The sequence below is a fragment of the Gymnoscopelus microlampas genome, assembly GCF_963454915.1.
Source record: "Gymnoscopelus microlampas genome assembly, chromosome: 13".
NCBI lineage: Eukaryota > Metazoa > Chordata > Actinopteri > Myctophiformes > Myctophidae > Gymnoscopelus > Gymnoscopelus microlampas.
In genome coordinates, this window is record NC_139950.1 from 19846853 (window position 1) to 19865728 (window position 18876).

At 40.7% G+C, this 18876-nt stretch overlaps 1 protein-coding gene across 1 annotated transcript; it reads right to left on the reverse strand.

The window, feature by feature from the left end:
• Positions 1 to 355: 355 nt before the first annotated feature.
• Positions 356 to 18298, reverse strand: tm9sf3 (transmembrane 9 superfamily member 3). Its single transcript, XM_084077145.1, has 15 exons — positions 18060 to 18298; positions 16351 to 16546; positions 16046 to 16168; positions 14228 to 14388; positions 13925 to 14002; positions 13052 to 13183; positions 12078 to 12244; positions 10683 to 10777; positions 10395 to 10525; positions 8935 to 9074; positions 6936 to 7004; positions 6703 to 6849; positions 5901 to 5984; positions 5683 to 5759; positions 356 to 2102 (listed from the first exon to the last, which is right to left on the reverse strand). Exons 1-15 carry the CDS (start codon positions 18162 to 18164, stop codon positions 2035 to 2037), a joined length of 1773 nt encoding a protein of 590 aa, XP_083933271.1. The 5' UTR covers positions 18165 to 18298; the 3' UTR covers positions 356 to 2034.
• Between the last annotated feature and the right edge of the window lie 578 nt (positions 18299 to 18876).

Below are 18876 nucleotides of genomic sequence, written 5' to 3' on the forward strand. Positions count from 1 at the left end.
TTGCTCCTAAAAATAATGTAAGATTCTTTAGAAGAAAACACTTATTACCAATGGGTTACTCCCACTGATGCAGTATACATCTTTGCAAATCTAGTTGGTAATAAATTACCCAGGTAGTGGCGCCACCACCTGATACTCAGGTCAAACTTATCTAAACACAATTTATCAGTATTTAAGCCTACAGTATGTAGGGCCTTAATTTAATACCATTTCAATATGAGATAGCAGAAATCCCTGCATACAGCAATTTACCTTTGGTTATATTGAAATTTCCATATTCAACCACGTAAAGTGACATTACTTAAAAGCATTTTCTTTTCTACTTTAATTGATAGTAAAATCACATTTACATAACCCCTGTACATAAACATGTTTATTTTGTTTCTTTTTACAGCAAGTTAATATGCAGGTTCAAAATGTCTAATCAGACATTATTGGTACACAACATGAGGTGCCAAAATCAACTTCAGTTGGGAGAATTCAAATTAGAAAAACAAGGCATTGCCACTTCTCATACATGTAAGGTACATACTGTATTTACACAAAATGGGGAAAAAGCATTTGAAATACTCTGCAGCACTGTGCGGTTATGAAAACATCTAGTTAAGTGTACATAAATTTCACTTTGTACAGTATGTTTGCAGAAACAAAGCTATTGCCTCGTTCCTTCTGACATTCACGATGGGTTACTCCCATGATGTTTCAGGTTAGGCAAAGAAAATACATGAGGGAAATGGCTTACCAGAATACGGAGAGCCTTTTAAAGCTTTAAATAATAAATGGTGTCAAAATAACAGAAGTGATCATGAACAACAGCTCATTTCCTGAACAGCTTCCTCTACATGTCACCAAAGTATACCTTTACACTTTTGAGACCAACTCAGAGATGCTCACAATGGGGGAAACGCTAAAATAAACAGATAGCGCCGAACAAAAGGAAATCTGATGAGCAGATGGTTTAGTGAAAACTTCATGCAATTTCAGGCAAGATGTAACAGCGCCACCAGCCCCACCCCAAGCACCGACAACAAAAGAGAAAAAAAAACTAAATATAGTTTTTGTTTAGAACTTATGATTCATTTAAAAAAACACCCTGTAGTAAATCTGTACAACGAAAATACATTTGGGATCTACATCTAAAGGTACATTTTTAAGGTTATATACACTTTTCCCCCCTATCCATATATTATCTTTACAAGTAGACTTCATTCAAACCCAAACATTAAGAAAACGTAAGACTAAACAGGGATATGGGATCACATTAAACATCCATTTTTAAAACAAACTTTTTATTTATACTGTACCTCAACCATTGATCAGTCCCTCTTTTTCCATCTGTACAGTAGTACTAAAATATTTGGATTGTGGATGGATTTCTACTGTAGCAGGGAATTAAATTTGTCAAAATGGCGGGGGTGAGGTCTCGAGAGATACTCGAGAACGTGTACGATCCGTCACTGTAGCTGAAGTAAATTTCAACAACCTACTGTACTCTGTGAAGATGTCACTTGTTGTAAAGTTATACGGAGACCAAAATACAATAGTAACGATATTTAGAATGACTAATACAAAATAGAATCAAGGAATCAAGTCAGAGCACAGACACAAACCCAACTCTCCAATATTCTAATACAATAGAACAAAGGCTTTCAATACACTTAGGCCTCTTCACTGAAGAGAGCGAGACTATTCCATCAGAAAAGATCTAGGTCTAGATCTCAGGTCTCAGGTGGGACTGGTTTGGAAACAGAAGCCATGTTATCCTTTTTAACATTTGCTCCAACAACATTTGTTCTGAAAGCAATTGATAAAAACAGAACAAATGTTTGATATATTTTCCCGCAGATTTGCTCTTGTTCACTTGTGTGTTGCGGCGTTCAGACTCATTCAGAAAAATGGAAAACTACATTGTACAAAGTGAGATTCCACAATCTCTTTTGCAAAAGGTGAAGGAAAAAAATGACTTGTGCCCGACGCCTCGTATTTGGACGTGCTTGGGTCGATCCATGGATGTCCCTGTGATGTCACTTGCACTCAGTCGATTTTCACATTTGTGTAGATCTTCCTCACAAAGGCACTTGTTCCCATGTATCCAACAGCACCTATCAAAGACATTAGAATTGGTTTCTTTTCAGTGGGTCAACAACTGCATATTTCGTACTGCACTACTCTACTCTTCAAACTCAATCACTGGGTAATGAGTATTCTTGAAATAAATTAGTTTGTTATTAGGGACTTTGTTAAAAAATATTTTTAGTCAACTGGCTTTTTAAGCATTTGGTCAATTGGTCTTTCTCAGATTGAATCAATCACTTCCTGGTAAGGTACATTTCTGGTATCAGTATGATTCACAATTATGTTAAGTCTTTAAAAAGTGATACTATATATATATATATATATATATATATATATATATATATATATATACTATTAGGGCTGTCAGTTCTCCATTCGAATTTCAATGCTCTATTATTTTTAATATTCGATAATAATGTATATAAAATAATGTATAGTTGTACAATAATAAACACACACACACACACACACACTGTACAAATGTTTTTTTCAATAAGGAGATAAATATATTTATTTTATCTATGCAAATCCTGTTATCAATATCTGAAAAATACCTGTGTGAGAGGAAAAAAACTACAATAAACAGATGTTTTTAAAAAAAAGGAGAGAAATATTAGGCTACAACTTCTTACCGCACGCACGTATATAATATCTGTTCCTGCCTACTAGTGCCCGTTTTTGTTTCGGTATACAACGGTGTCGCACAGGGAACACAGCTGACCTACAAGCCCACACCACGTTGCATCAGCGACACGGTAGCGGAGCTACAGCGCAACATGTTGAAGGAAGGACAGCGACAGACAGAGAGAAGCAGAGCTGAGCTTTCTCTACGTTACAGACGGACAATGTTACATCAAAACCTTTGCTGTTGTCATAATTATTTAAGTTTGTAAAAAAATGTAACTTCCAAGTGACGTTTGTAAGGAAGGGAGGAGTCTTGCCTGCCTCGGCGCGCGGTCGAACGTGCACAACACAGACACATTGGGTGGCGTGGCAGCGACTATACGTCCTTAACTTTCTGTGTGCAGTGCATGCACTCAAACTTTATTGTTGATCATGCGTGACATGATTAAAGCATTTGTTTTCGCATTGGTAGGTCAAGAAATAAAAAATATATTAAAAGTAACATTTTTTATATGTTTTTAAAAACTACATTCGAATGGTAATTTTAGCATTCAAATGTTATACTTTTTTCCACATTCAAATTATTTTCGAATACCGAAATTCATTCTGACAGCACTAGATACTATACTATGAACTCCGAGTAGTTTCGGGCAAGCGTATTGAGTGGCCCTGTCTTTCCCTATTTAGGACTGACCGTGGGTAGCTACCTGGGACGTGAGTCGGGGCTTGATCAACCCTGGCTGGGTCACCTGGGCGAGGGTGTATGTTGCGAGACCCGAAACATCCTATGACCCCAGGCTACAACACTGATGATACGTCCCAGGTGCATCCATGTGATGTTTTTTTGGTTATAGTTATTCTATTTATAGTGGCTCATAGTAGGGCTTTCACCAACTAGTCGACTAGTCGACTAGTCGACTAGTATAACCACTAGTCGACCTTGTTAGTTGATAGTTGATAGTTGAAAAAAAAAAAAAAAAAAAAAACCTTTTTTTTTTTTTTTTTTTTTTTTTAATTTAATTTTTAATGCTATAGTAATGGCCCATCTTACTATTATTATTATCCTCCTGACTTTATTTTTTATCAAAAGGGGGTCAAAAGCATGCCCAATAAAAGCCTATTATTGGGCAATGGGGATCCTTGGAGACGCTGCTGTGGTGCTGTGCTGCTGTGCCAGAAGCGCTTCCCTTAAAACGCCATAAAAATAAGGGCAGGAAGATAATAATAATAGTAATATAGTAGTAGGATGGTATTAAAACAGTGCCACCCAAAAAAAAAAAAAAAAAAAAAAAAAAAGTTTTTTTTTTTTTTTTTTTTTTTAATTTTTTTTTTTTTAATTTAAATTTCGACTAGTCGACTAGTCGACTACCACTGGGTCAAATTAGTCGACCTGTAAAAATCTCTAGTCGTGAAAGCCCTAGCTCATAGGAATTTATAGACTACGTGACAACCAGGAATAGATCGGTGACCACCGGAGAGACGGGTGACAGCCGGAATGTAGACGGCATCCGGGAGCAGTTTGGGTTGGCGCCCCAGTCTGTGTCTTCCGTGAGGAAGAAGCCCAACAAATCCACGGTGAGGCCTTTAGGAGGGCCATTCAAGCAAGCCGCTAAGGGAGCCTGCAGTACCACCACGGGACAAGACACCATCACACCAGAATGAAATGTTTGGAGCGGGGGAGTCTGGTGCAACGCACAGGTCCTGGACCTGGTGAGACGGAGGAGGAGCCCGGCCAGGAGGCCATCCACAGAGCCTAGCCCCTCCACGTACCAGCAATTCCTCTCCCCCATTCCTGGCAGAGTAGTTTCGGACAAGCGTATTGAGTGGCCCTGTCTTTCCCTATTTAGGACTGACCGTGGGTAGCTACCTGGGACGTGAGTCGGGGCTTGATCAACCCTGGCTGGGTCACCTGGGCGAGGGTGTATGTTGCGAGACCCGAAACATCCTATGACCCCAGGCTACAACACTGATGATACGTCCCAGGTGCATCCATGTGATGTTTTTTTGGTTAATAAACTCACTGAAGGTCAGTAGGTGTAGATGTGGATGTAATAAAGATTGAACAACTGTATGGCATATTTATCACCTAAAATGTATCAATCTTTTATAGACAAGCTCCCAGATACAAGTACCGAGGTCTCCATTTCTCCTCCCGTGACTGACACTACTACTGCCCAGCCACGGCTGTTTGCTTTGAGTCGCCTGGTGCTCACACTGCTGGACCACAATACGCGTGTTAATTGCAATATATTAATAGGCCCACCTCTATGAAAATACAATATATGTGTATATAGCGAATATGATGTAATTATATTAGGTAATAATAGGTTTAATATACTGTTTTGCTAGGCAGAAAAGGAGGAGCGATGCTGGTGGTGTCAGTCCTGTGTGTGTGTGGCTCGGTGGCTGCTGATAGCGGGGAATAGCGAGACCATCAGCTCGGACAATGAGCGGCTGTACTTGTGTACAATCATGATTGGACAGCTGATAAAAAGCCGTCCATGTCCTACTCTGTGTGGAGTTTGCATGTTCTCCCCGTGTCTCCTAGGGTAGTTAATACCCTCACAAAAACATGTAGTAATCCTGGTCACTATACTGCCTCCCCCTGGTCAGCTGGGGCGCCTGATGGAGGGGAAGAGAACTGGTTGGAATAACGTGTTCCTTCCACGCGCTACGTTGAACCACGGAAACTCCCCGTCAGGTGACAAGAAGGTCAGTTGGCTCTCATACATTGAAGGAGGCATGAGCTCGGCCCTGGCCTCCCTAGGCTGGTGGGGGGAGTGTAGTGTCCAGGATCACTTAGAAAATTGGCACCGGGTGAAAAAAAGGGTTACAAAATCGAGGGATAAAAAAAAAAGGCCCAGTTCAACCAGAAAAGGCGCTCTGATCAGCAGCCGGAGGCGGAGCCTAAAAACAGTATTTTTGTATTATTTTTGCCTATAATGACATGCCCAAAAACTGGGATAATGATGCACAACTCACCACACATGATTCCCAGGGAAGTACTGAACACGGCCATGTAGCCAAAGTAGAAGGAAGTCTGGAACAGCCCATACATCCTAAAACACAGAGGAATGAAACGAGTTAACAGTTTTTGCGTATGATCTCTTCATTTTGTATGACCTCTGACTACTTGAAAATGTATCATTTATGGGATACTATTTTTAAGTAGTCAAACAGGAATGACAGCTGAAACTCACTTGGTTTTGAAGAAGTAGTAATAAAAGGAGTACATGTAGACATAAACAGCAGTAGACGCAGCAGAGAGGAAGCTTGTCCATTGCCTGGCACAAAAGAAAAAAACAGAAAAACGACAAGTCAGACCATTTACAGGTAAGTATCTTCAAAAAGGCACACAAGCAGCCATTACTGTGTACTGTCAACACTCACCACTAAAGACTGCATTGTGATTTGTGTGACTTCATTCACAAACTACACTCACAGTATACTACTATTGATTGGAAAGCAAGGCCACACCTGCACTATATGTGTTGTATAAGCAGTGGTATATTGTCTGGATTGGTACTGAAGCTAATATTTCCAACCTCTCTGTAGTTATGCCCCATTCTGGGATTTTGTTCTGAGATTTGTATCCTATTTTTAGTGCGTTGAGTCTTGAGTACTTCTACTCTGCTGCCAACTCAATTCTATTGCAGCTCCATTCAGTGCATTATGTAATAGGCACATAAATCAATCTAGACTCAAGTCAGTCAGTCTCTAAATGTTTCGCTCAACTAGAGACTGAGGACAATTTCCCAGTTTTCGTTGTTGACACTGGGTGGAAACAATTACATTAGAAAATAAAAAACCAAACAAAAAAAACTCGAATGCAGAACCAGTCCCAAGTCTTTTGTGCGGCCATTCATATTGGGGCAGTCCCTTTTAGGAGGCAAGAAGTCTGTTGTGACCTTGAAGTGACAATGAGCACAAATTATGAATGATTGTTGTGGACCGTATGTATGTATGTATGTATGTCAATTAAAGATATTTGGTATTACGTACCATCTGTAGTCCTCAGCGTTGAGCAGGAAGTATGTACATACGATGGTGACACACACAGTCACAATGCAAAGGATAACCAAGACTAGCATCATGAAGCCGTAGACGTAGTAAATTTTATAGGCCCAAAAAGATGTAAAGATGAAGTACCTGAAAGACACAGGGGAGAAAAAAAATAAGTCTTAACAGTGTATCGCCTGTTGTGCTTTATCTACCACGTCAGAAAATGTACTTACATTTCAATGAAAATGGACCCGAATGGAAGGATCCCTCCAAGGCAGACAATGACAGCTGGCTCCATGAACCTAGAACATCAAGTTTGTATGAGTATACCAACAATACATGACTCTATGGTGTCTAGTTTGAGGGCAGTAATCTGGCACTCTGCCTTTATCAACTACCCAGCGTAGTGTTTTCTCTCAGTTCCATTTTCACTAACAAAATCTCCCATCAACATCAAGATGCTAACGTTGGCGTGGATGTGGCGATCCTGATGTGGGCGCGTCAGCAATATCCCGCAAGCAATGTGCAAGTTTGTCTACTGACAGCCATATCTAACCGGTGCAGACCACATTCCACCATTAAGGCTAGAGACACTCCCCATTGTGTTTTGAGTGGAAAAACTGAGAAGATAGAAATGCAACCACGGTCTCATTTCTTCTCAGGCATTGGCCACAGTGAAGCATTAGCTCAGTATGGAGGTCTGCTCTCCAATATCACCATTTATTACTGTGTGATTTAGAATTTCTCCATGCAAATGTTTGCATTCTCAGTCTCTCTAGAACCCTGTGGACTTCAGAGCTACTGCATGTCAGAATTCTTCCACAGAAGTATAGATACTCCAATGCCAATGCTCTATTTCAGGGGTCTTCAACAGGGGGTCCGGGACCCCTAAGGGGTCCCCAGAGTTACTACAGGGGGGCCGCCAAATCTTTGTTCTTTTTTTCTCACTCTTTTTACATGATCCATGAGCCGAAAATAGCCGATCTATTAAGCAACCTTGTAGATCAGCTATTTTCGGCAAAGACATTTGGTGTAGAGGGGAAAGTCTATGAAGCCATTTATGAAATCTATAAAAAAGTTTAATCTGCAACACAATATTATACAATGTGTAGGGGGGTCCCTGCTTTATCTCTTTCTCGGCTAAGGGCTCCTTGGGCTGAAAAACGTTGAAGACCCCTGCTCTATTTCAAGAACATAAGTTCACTTCCTTTCAAGAGCAGCAATCATAATTCATGCGTAACTCAAATAACAAGAGCAAAATGTGTTAATATATATGATTAAGTCAGAAATTAAGTCAATGTATGATCACTATCCATAGTATGCAGTGCAGTGAAGTCCTGTTTCCAGGAAGCATATTTATGTACTATAAAGATACATTGTTGTCTCTGCTGCAAAAATAAATCACGAAGACAAGTTCCTATACTTTGTCTGTTAATGATGAAACGAACTACAATAATGTCATTTTCTCCGGAGTCCTCTGAATATAGGCTTGATACCTGGAGAGCAGACCTACAGGAGGATCTAACAGTGGAACAATGGAGTACGGCTTGTCTAAAACTTCTACAATACAATTGGCTTATGAGAGTGTACATCACACCAGTGAAACTTAATAAGTTTAATAACAATATTCGGGACTTATGCACCAGGTGCAGTGAAGATAGAGGTACATAGTTCCACTGTTTATGGTCATGTCCAAGATTGGAAGAGTTTAGGAGGGAGGTTGGGCAGGAAATACAGAGGATCTTGTTAATTAACTATGTACCAGAACCAAAATTCTTTCTGCTAGGCCTCTATCCAGTTGGACACAGAATAAAGCGCATTGAGAGAATATTTATAGATATGTGTCTTTTACAAGCTAAAATAGTAATAGCATTAACCTGGTCAGAGGCCAGACAGACCAAGCATTGCACAGTGATTCAGGGAACTGTCTTTATGTCTACCTCTTACGTATATTCTCAAGGACAAACAAGAGTTGGTTTCAGGAGGTGTGGGGTCGTTTTATACAATATATTGCAAACAATAATCTGTCACATTTAATGGAAGAACTTGGAGAAGAGTAGTGCTGATGTTATTGTCATTGTGTGTTTCTGTTTTCCATTTTGTTTTCTGTTATGTAATGCAATGCAATGTTATGTTGATGTAATGTAATGTACTGTAATGTTGTTTGGAAAAAGGAAAATTCAATACATATGGTTCTTACAATTACAATTATGATTCTTATGTCACACATACCATTTCTTCTCTGGGATTGGCCGTGGCACAGCATTAACCCGGCAGGGAAAGTTAGGTTGGCCAGACAGATTTCTCCCCAAAATGGTACCCACCAGATTTAGAGGCAGAATGACAAAGAAACAAATGCAGCAAACAGCAACCTGTCAGGAGACATCATAACATTTAGTATCATTAACAAAGTTTTACATACTTAAGAGGCTTTGACTTTTACAGGGGCCAGTTTCGAATTGCAGCCACCTGTAAGTGCTCTTTTAGAGCAGTTTTGAAGGAGTATGGATTTACACCCCTTTACGACTGTTGGCAGGGCCTTCCCGCATAGCAGGAGAACGAATTCACATCACTTAATACATACATGTAAATTAAAACAAATACCTATTAAGATTCATTATATTTCTGATATTTCTGGTTAAGCCACCAAGGTGCCCAATAAACAATTCTCCAAATTCTTTGGCATGGTACTGATATTCAAGGGCGTATCGTCATAGAGGCCAACGGGGCCATGGCCCGGTCTATAAAACTCTGCTCCCCCAGGGGAAAGAAAAACAAAAAAATCAACATAACAACATTAGCACCCCTCACCCTATTCTGTCGTTGCCAACCACAGAAATTCGCCTTTGTTTTCAAATCCGGCTTATTTGCATTCGGCCGAATTGTTAATGGGTGGCCATTAAAAAACGTTTTCCCCGTCAAACCGGTTCTCTTGCCAGGCACCAGCGGCTGCTGGTGGGGGGCCAGTGGGGCCACAACCAGCAGCGCCCACCACAACGCCAGACCCGCCACCACCAGCAACCATCTCCGCGACCAGCAGCACCATAAGTGCGCCCCTGCTCCCCGGATTCCAGCGGCGCAGTTGCGCCTACAGAGTACAGACCTCTCTGCTATCGACGAGCCAGCAACTCAACCCAAACTAAGCCGCTTCCCAACTATACTTGCATATTGTGTTTTATTCACGTTTCTCTCGCTTGCATTAACGCTGATGGTAATTCTCAATAGACTGTCACTTATCAGCCATCGTTGCGCGAGCCCCCACCCGCCCCCCAGATTCTAATTATCCCCAGGGGGATTAAGAATCTGGCCCGGTCCACGTTAGAACCTACCGTACGCTACTGCTGATATTACTTGGTAATGGGTTAGTTGGTCTGGCGTAGTGTGGTAGGATTTATTTAACGATGAATGAAACTCCAACATACTTCTTTAAAGCCTGTATTGACTAGATTGCAATTAAAAATGTTTTTGTTCCCATGATCCCATCAGTTTGTTTTTATGCCTACTATTCTAAACTGATTACATTGGAAGATTGGAATTTTGATTAGCTACCAGATATGAAAAACATTCAATATCATACACTATATATTGTATTATTATTAGTGTGACACAGGTGAAGTTCTACTATTTAGATTAACTGACTGATGGCTTTTCAGAACATATAGTTAAAGTACAGTATGCGGTGCAATACTTACCATAGTGCCGAATGGGATGGCTCTTGAGGCATGGTAGTAGATAGCAATGAAATTGATGAAGAAGGCGGTCCCACACACCATGGCCGGGATCAGGAAGGCCCCAATGAACATTTGCTTAATCCATCTTCTGCCTGTGTTATCAAAAGAAAAGACACCCACATTTTTATTAAGGGAGTATAAAAGGCAAATGGATTTTATAACGTCCCGACTAAGCGATTTTGTGAATGCATTAAAGCCATAACCGTACATCCAAGGGAGTTCAATCACAATGGACGGTTGTTATATTACCTCCTTGTTTCGCGTACAAGCTACCTCCAAAGTAGCCGTTAACAGGAGAAGTTGCAGCGTACACAAAAATGGCGGTACTGAGCATGGATCCTCTCCTGCAGAGAAAGATTACATATCAGTTAAGTTAAACCCACATAAATCACACTCTAGCGCCAGCCCCAAACCCCATGGCGCCCTGCTTTTCACTCCCTCACCCTGCATTCACACCAACAGCAAATTTATTGTGTCACCAGGTCGCTGTCGCCAAAATCTAAAAATCACTACACGTCGACGCTACAGTTTTATTTTTGCGGAAGTGGAGTGTAGAGGAGCTTGTGTGGATGCAATCTATATTAAACTTATTTTGTACAATCGCAAAAAAATATTCTAGAAACATTTTAGTCAAGAAATAGACCATAAAATGCAGTATGGAAGTACGTTATCATTTTACTATTCCACGCTGTCAAAGTAGGTTACATTACATGTTGACTCCTATGTATACCTTCTGTCACAAATTCACCTACTGTACGAATAAACAAAATCAACGTTGGTGCTGAAGAAACATTTGCTGGAATTAGTGACGTATACCGGTATGCCCGAATTAATAATCAGCATTAATAGTCGAGTTGTGGTTTACTGTGAGCTCCAGGTGACCCTGGGAGAACAGAGCTCATGTCCGTCTATAGTGATTCTGAAGTGCAATGGCAGTTTTTCTGTCAACAATCTATAATTCACTTATACAACCAAAAATTACTTTTGATAGAGCGATGGACCTTGTATTTGCTCAATATTGATTTATTTCACATTTACAACTGCTACAGTTTAATATTTTGTATATCAAATCGGGCGCTGTCACAGACGGTCCATTTCACAAGCTTGCATCTATCTATATTCTGCTGCAATTCACAGTATGAATAAAATAAACTTTACTAACACATCTGCCATCTGATTGGCCGGTGGTCTGGATTACTTGAATCTAGTAACTGCTTATTTGTATTAAGTTAAAATGTTTTCCAATTGCCATGTCGCTGCAACCTTGTCGTCAAATGTCTCATCGCTCCAAGTCACTCAGTTTAGCCATGGGAAATTAATGACTGCTGGTCGCTTTGTCGCTTGTAGTCACTTTTGGTGTGAGTGCAAAGTCAGCCCTAAAACTCACAATAAGTTTCACCCACTCAGCCACAAACCGCACAACACCCTGGGGTTCCCTTATTTTCTTCCAAATATACTGGGATACAAGGCTGTAACTTCCCTATGTACAGTATTTTTTTTTATAATCTCCAAATGATAAATAATAATACAATAAATGCTGACATTATAAAAGACAGTAAAAACTTTAAAAACATCCCAATTGTTTACACCTTGAGAATCCTTTTGTTGAGAGCACTAGTTCTTACCCTTAAATCAAATACTCACTCTGTGTACAGATCCTCAATCATGGCAACAATGATGACAATGAGAGATACAGAGAAGATCTGGCACCCAGAGCCAATGAGCGAAGAGAAGATCATGGGATGGCTGGAAGGTCGGAACACATCTCCATGTACCTGCTTCCAACCGTACTCATCACCCAGGTCCCTATCCTGTAGTGATAAAGGGGAGACTCGAGCTGAGAGGGATGCACATTCTCAAAACCAATGTGAAGTTATTAATTACTAGACTTTTGCCTACTCAGGTGCAATACAAGTCGGGAACGATGCAAGTCGTGAATACACACCCCATCAGTTGCGAAATAATCCTGTTATCTGATGTACTTCTGGTACACATTGTCAGCTCAGCGCACATTGATTTTGCTTTGCGCCACTGCTTTTGTTCGCTGTGGCTTCCTTCACCCATGAGCACAGATCTCATGCTATTTGTTCCATTGTGCACTCTACAACTTATATTGCCGAAGCGGCACAAACATGGGTGCAAAGCTCAGGTAATCAGTGAAGTTGGCAAATCAGGGAAGCCAGTGCTCACACCCCCCAAACACAGATTTGGTGTGTCCCTTGCATAGCCAGACAGACATTTGCGTTTTTTCTGTACTCGGAAGCCGTTGGTCCAATCGAATTGCCACTGCACACCCCCCAGGTCATATGGGACACACACAAGTTTGAGGTGTTATTAGAACGGCAACCGAGTTATGCCCGGGACAGTCAAACACACACAGGTTTTGTGAATTAATATAAAAAGATATGTTATTGGACTTTATAAAAAGAAAAGTGTGACAGATAATTATAATGGTGCAGTAAGCCAGGGGAGCAGTTTGCTTGTCACATGAAATAGCAAATCCCAGAAATGAGAGAAAGACACAGGTGATAGGGGGAAAAATCCTAAGGGGGTAATGAAAACAAAACAGCTCACTTAACAGCTCACTTAAAAATATATATTATAAAAACACTTTTTACCATGTCATCCATTTCCTCTTCTTTGCTATATCTAGCATAGTCCTTCCTTAGAGTTCTCATCAGAATCATGGACACCAGACCCACCAAGAAAATAACCATCATGAAGGAATTGAAGATGGAGAACCAGTGAATCTGCAAAAAGAAATGGGAAAAAGCAATGACTAATCAGTAAAGGACCTAAAGACTAAAGAGTGCAGCATGTTGACAATGACGCACATTTGGAGTTCATTATTTAACTGATCTGAATCATTAAGCACAGTTAATTACATTTTCAAACTGAAGTGTCATAACTTTTCTGCATATTCTTATGTTCAAATGAAATAATACAATATTTATCATTAATTATGTACCAACTTGTGGAACGCTATGCATCCACTAACTAACCCACCTGAAAAGGTGTGGTAACTGCTGTTAACCCATTAACACCTGAGGCCGATTCTACAACTGTCTTCAAAACTTTTTCATGTCAAGGACCCCCAAAATTGTATTTGGCCGCCAACCCCCATCTCAAAATAAATTCAGGGAACCCCAGAAGCAAAGATTTGAGTAAATGTTCGATTTAAAACATTTATATATTCAAAGATTTGCACCAATTTTCAAGATTTTTCAGAAATAGCAAAAGAGATCTAAAATGACACAGATGCTTTCCCGGTTGTAATGTGTTAAAGAATATGTACTGTATCTTGGCTTTATAAATATAAATATATATTTGAAATTGTTACCCTGGTGTTTAAATATTTCAGCGAGACATTATATTTCGGTGGGTTCAGCTTAGCGAGGCTTCACCGTAACAAGTTGGGCAGAAATATGGATTTTTTTTACTGTAAAATCCTATAGTAATTTAGTGTGTAAAATGTGTAACAATCAACTTACCCTATGCTGGAAAAATGATGGATCAAGGTACTTGTCAAATCTGTCTTCAAACTTCACATCAGACTTCTTCCACTTAACCTGTGATTAGAAAGGTGTTATTATACTGGCATGAAATGCATTGATAGGTGATGATTTCTAAAATGTATTCCTCAAGAGCACATTTGTTGCCAACCCACAGGACATGAATGATTAATATGTTTTAAACCCTGTGATATTCCACTTTATTGACTGATATAGTATGATAAATATTGTAAATATAACAACAAGCTTAGCTGACCACCCAGTTGGAAGTTCAATACTCACTGAGTAGGACATTCCAATTCTTGTGTTTGGGACAAGCTTCACTTTGCCTTCGCTCGTCAAGTTCACGTCAACAATCCTGTTGCCATTGAAACCAATCTCCAGTTTTTTGTAGGTCCACAGGTAGTGATCCTCGCCATTTTCATCTGCCTCGCCCACAATACCTGGACAATTCAGATGCATTGTTATCAGAGTTGTGCTTCATGGCAGATGTCACAAAGGCCACCTATACGCATTATACTATAGTAATGAAACATGCCTAGTGGCACTTGTTTTACAAGTTTGTATGTGCTGTAGATGTTTTTAATTGTCCAGCCGACCTAGGCTATGAAACATGGGTCTGCATATCTAAAAACAATGTGCCTCTGGCATGTTGGGGCCATTCAGGTGCGATTGCATGCTTAGGCAATTAATTACAAGTCATGTCCTGTACACATTACATTACAATCACACCAACAATTTTCCAAAGCATACTACCTTTACTAGATTTAGGAATAATTATCTGATAAAACTTGTTTTATTCCAACTTTTAGATGTTGTGATAAACCTACCTTAAATATTCACATCACTATGAAAAAAGTTATGGACATTTCATTAATGTTCTTAAAACTTTTCAATGGCACTTTTAACTGGATATATCGCACATAAGTTTCACTGTTGAATTACCCATCTCAAGCAAGTTTCAAGGCTGTAACTTGATTTTAAAGGTACTGTCCTCGTCCTGAAATGAACAGAAACCAATGGCTTCCTGGACGCATGCAAACATTTCTAAAACAATGGTATGCCTTGGAAAATTGTTGCCAGTAATGTAAACTTAAAGTATACATGACTTGTAGTCAGTGGGCTAAACATGCAATAACACAGATACGGTTGTTTATGTCAAAAATGAATAGACTAACAAAGTTTCCCTCCCTCTCAAACTGGATGAGTACAGACTCAGAGGTATTTGGTAAAGCATTGGAATTTACCCAAGGAACCGGATCTGAGGTCAAAGTCTACATTATACTTAATGAAGTATGATGACGTATTCAATTGTACAGTGTGTCTTAGGGCTCAGGCCCAACCCATTGTCTACAATATCATCAGGTTACACAGCTGCTACGCTCACACAGCTCTAGGAGTGGTTCAACTGTACCAGTTGCCAAGAAGCCCGTTAGGTACCACACTAAAATCTTATTGTAATAACTAGCTTACAATGTTTCCGTTTCAGATAACAAACAGCTCTCCAGGATACAAAAGAATAATAGTGCAATCCATGGTGAGGTCAACATTAGTAGTGGTCAACGACAACGATGTACTAGTCTTCCAAAAGTTTAAGGATTAATGGACAAGTCATTCCGTGTCAATTCCACGGGCTAAATCCTCACTAGCATTCATTCAAATGGCCTGTTCAACAGGTAATGAGTCAGTATAATTAACTCCTCGTAATCACCTGAGAGATGACACATGCTCAGAGACAATGATATACAGATTTGAACGTGTGATGATAGTTTCACAGCCACACTATTGCATTGCATGAATTAGGCAAAAATTAATGTATGAGACAACATACTGTAGTATTTCTCCTCACTGAGCACTGACAATGATAAAAAAAAATCAGTTCCTGAATATGTTTCAGTGTTACTACTAATCCCCCCAAAAATAATAATAATGATAATACTACTGGTCTGGACCAATATTTAGAGTCTGTACTTATATATAAAAATGTTTTGTGGAAACACAACTGTCTCTGTAAATACACAAATGACCATGGCTAGGTCTAAGATAGAAAACATTAAGACATTAAACATATCCCTGGCGGAAATCCTAAGCATCACTTACCCCAGATAGGTAGGTCATCGATGTACATTTGGTACCAGTAATGATTCTTTATAGCATAGACAAAAGCATCCCGTTTGGCTTTGTCCAGCTCAATTTCACAGTATGTTGTTTGCATCACTTCATCTGCAAGGAGCACAATAACATAACATCAACTATTAGTTTATTCAAGTGCTACAGTGAGAAACATGGATATGAGCATACAACTGCAACCCATAATAAATAATCAACAACACTGACTGAACTCTCACAGTTGCTGAAAACTGATCAGCTCAATCTAATGAGTTCATGTGTCAGTTTAATAATACCTTTGAACTTGATGTCTAGGCCACTGAATTCCAACTCCACCCCCTGCAGAGCCTCTCCGAGAGTTTCATGGTAATGACTGATGGTCTTCTTGCTGCCCACACAGAAGGGCAAAGAGAAATACTTGTATGTCTCCTGTCGGTTGTGGTAAGGCCCCACGGTATTCATCCATAACACCACCTCCTCTTTGTCCACGTACTGCAAAGGAAACGGAAATCACCGTGGTGAAGTTCAAGCATTGCTGCGCCTGTTTTACAAGTCTTTCTGGCTCCACGTACACATTGACAACCATAAATCTACAGTCACTAGCTAGTTACAACACAGTTCCAATAAGAGCTTGATGGGATGTTAATGTGAGTCAACTATATCAAAATAATGCATGCATGTGGAAAACTGTGCACTCATTATTTGCAGTGCACTCGCCACTCGGACTCAACGAGTATACAGAGTGGAAACAAAACACGCCATAGTGCATTCTTTGGTTTAATCCTTTTAGCATCCTTTTGCATAGAACTGTACTTTCTGTGTTTTTTTTGCAAACTGTTAAGTATTAAATCAATCAATAAAAACGAGACAAGTGAAACAGTACTGTACATCCAACCCCTCCACCACCATCACACAGTGCATGCATCAGAAGTTGACAAGTCCGTTGGTGTTGGTCAACAACAATTCGACATTGAAGCAATTAAGTTTAATTGAAGCATTGAAGTTCAATCTATTTGACATTAGTTGCACTGGTGAGGTATTGGTCCCATTAAAACAGACTGGTGATGAGAGACATTAAGACCAGATTGACACCAGGAACCAGCCAGAGGCCCTGAACACCCGGCATCAGAGCAGGACAGCAGCGCACATTGCTAAACAATAACTTACAAATCATTTATTTTGGCCACCCTACGTTCTAAACAGCTCATAAAGTAGTTTGTCTTGACGACATTCCAGTTAGTGAACGCAGTAAAGACGCAGCACACCTTGCCCTCCAGTCTTTTAAAAGCTACACAGTTCAGTTTCGGGCTAGCAAGCGAGCTAACGTTAGCCACAAGCTCTACAGTAGTGTTGCCAGATGTTGTGAGAGAAATAAGCAACCAGGTCTATGAAAACAATCCCAAAAGAAGCGACTGTAGGCCACATGAGCACTTTAAACCTATATACCTTGGCTATTTGAAAATAGCAGATCTACAAGCTCGAACTTGTAGATCTGCTATTTTCAAAAGAATCTTGGGGGAAAAATGAAAATTTTGAATATTTACATTTTAACAACACAAATCTGATACACAGGTCCCTGGCACAAAATATTCTCAGTCCACAGACAAATACACAAAATGTGGGGGGTCCTTGACATTAAAGTTTGAGAACCACTGGTTTAACCAACATTAGGAAACAAGCCCAAATAAGCAACTACACTTCAGGAACAAGCCCACGGTCGCTTATAATAAGCAGACATGGCAACACTGTCTACAGTAGTAGGGCCGTACTGTAGTCGTAGCCAAGTCTGCTAATTTTAAAGCCAATGTTTATAAACTACCACAAGCTAACGCCATTATTCAAAGCCGGCTACAACGGTGACATGTCACCAGGTCACTGTCGCCGTGGGCAGCTCCTTTTTCACAACACGTCCCACCACAACCACGGCCACAAACCGTCCATTATCACCAACCAACACACAGCCAGGCTCCCTGCTCTCCATCGGCCTCCAAGCGCCTCGTCTTACCGTGTGTTCGTGTTCGTCGGCGTCGACACCAGGTAACAACAAGCCCGCTACGGCCAGGAGAGTCGCCGCCGCCGCCACTGCAACCTTCCACCGGATCGACCTCATTGTTTTTCGGGGGGGAAGTATTACAGACAAGGGGCTCGGGGTGGATGTTAGCTTCGCGGGGCTAAACTATCCCACCTTCTTCCTGGTTGTATGACAGAGGCAGTTTTCTAGGGGGATGCTCCGCTCCTCATACGCATATGGCGTACGTCGTACAGGGTGAAGCTCGCGACAGACTTCACATCGCGCTCGCGTCCGATTGGTGCCGTCGCGTCACGTGGTCGATCTCCTCCAATCGGACGCCGCGGCGCCGAGCGGAGCGGTGAGTTAAGACACTTTGTTTGTTTCTAACATCGGCCACTAGCCGCAACCTTCAGCCACGTCATCCGACTGCCAGGAGACTGTGTGTGCGCGCGCGTGTGTGTGTGTGTGCGTGCGTGCGTGCGTGCGTGCGTGCGTGTGTGTGTGTGTGTGTGTGTGTGTGTGTGTGTGTGTGCGTGTGTGCATGCGTGCGTGCGTGTGTGTGGAGCTGTCCCTCACCTTTGGCTTTGACGGAAACTTGATCATCTTGCAAAGTGAAGTGAGCCCTGCCTTGCCTTTGATGGCAGATGGCACCCAGAAAAAGTACAGCATACACTGCAAAAGTAATCAATGGATTGATGTAATTAATTAATTAATTCATTGGCAAAACTCTGAGAGTACACATGGGTCTTGTCTGACTATCCGCAAGGAATTGCAGCTGTATGGAAAGCTTGAATGATCCTCTTTCTATCTG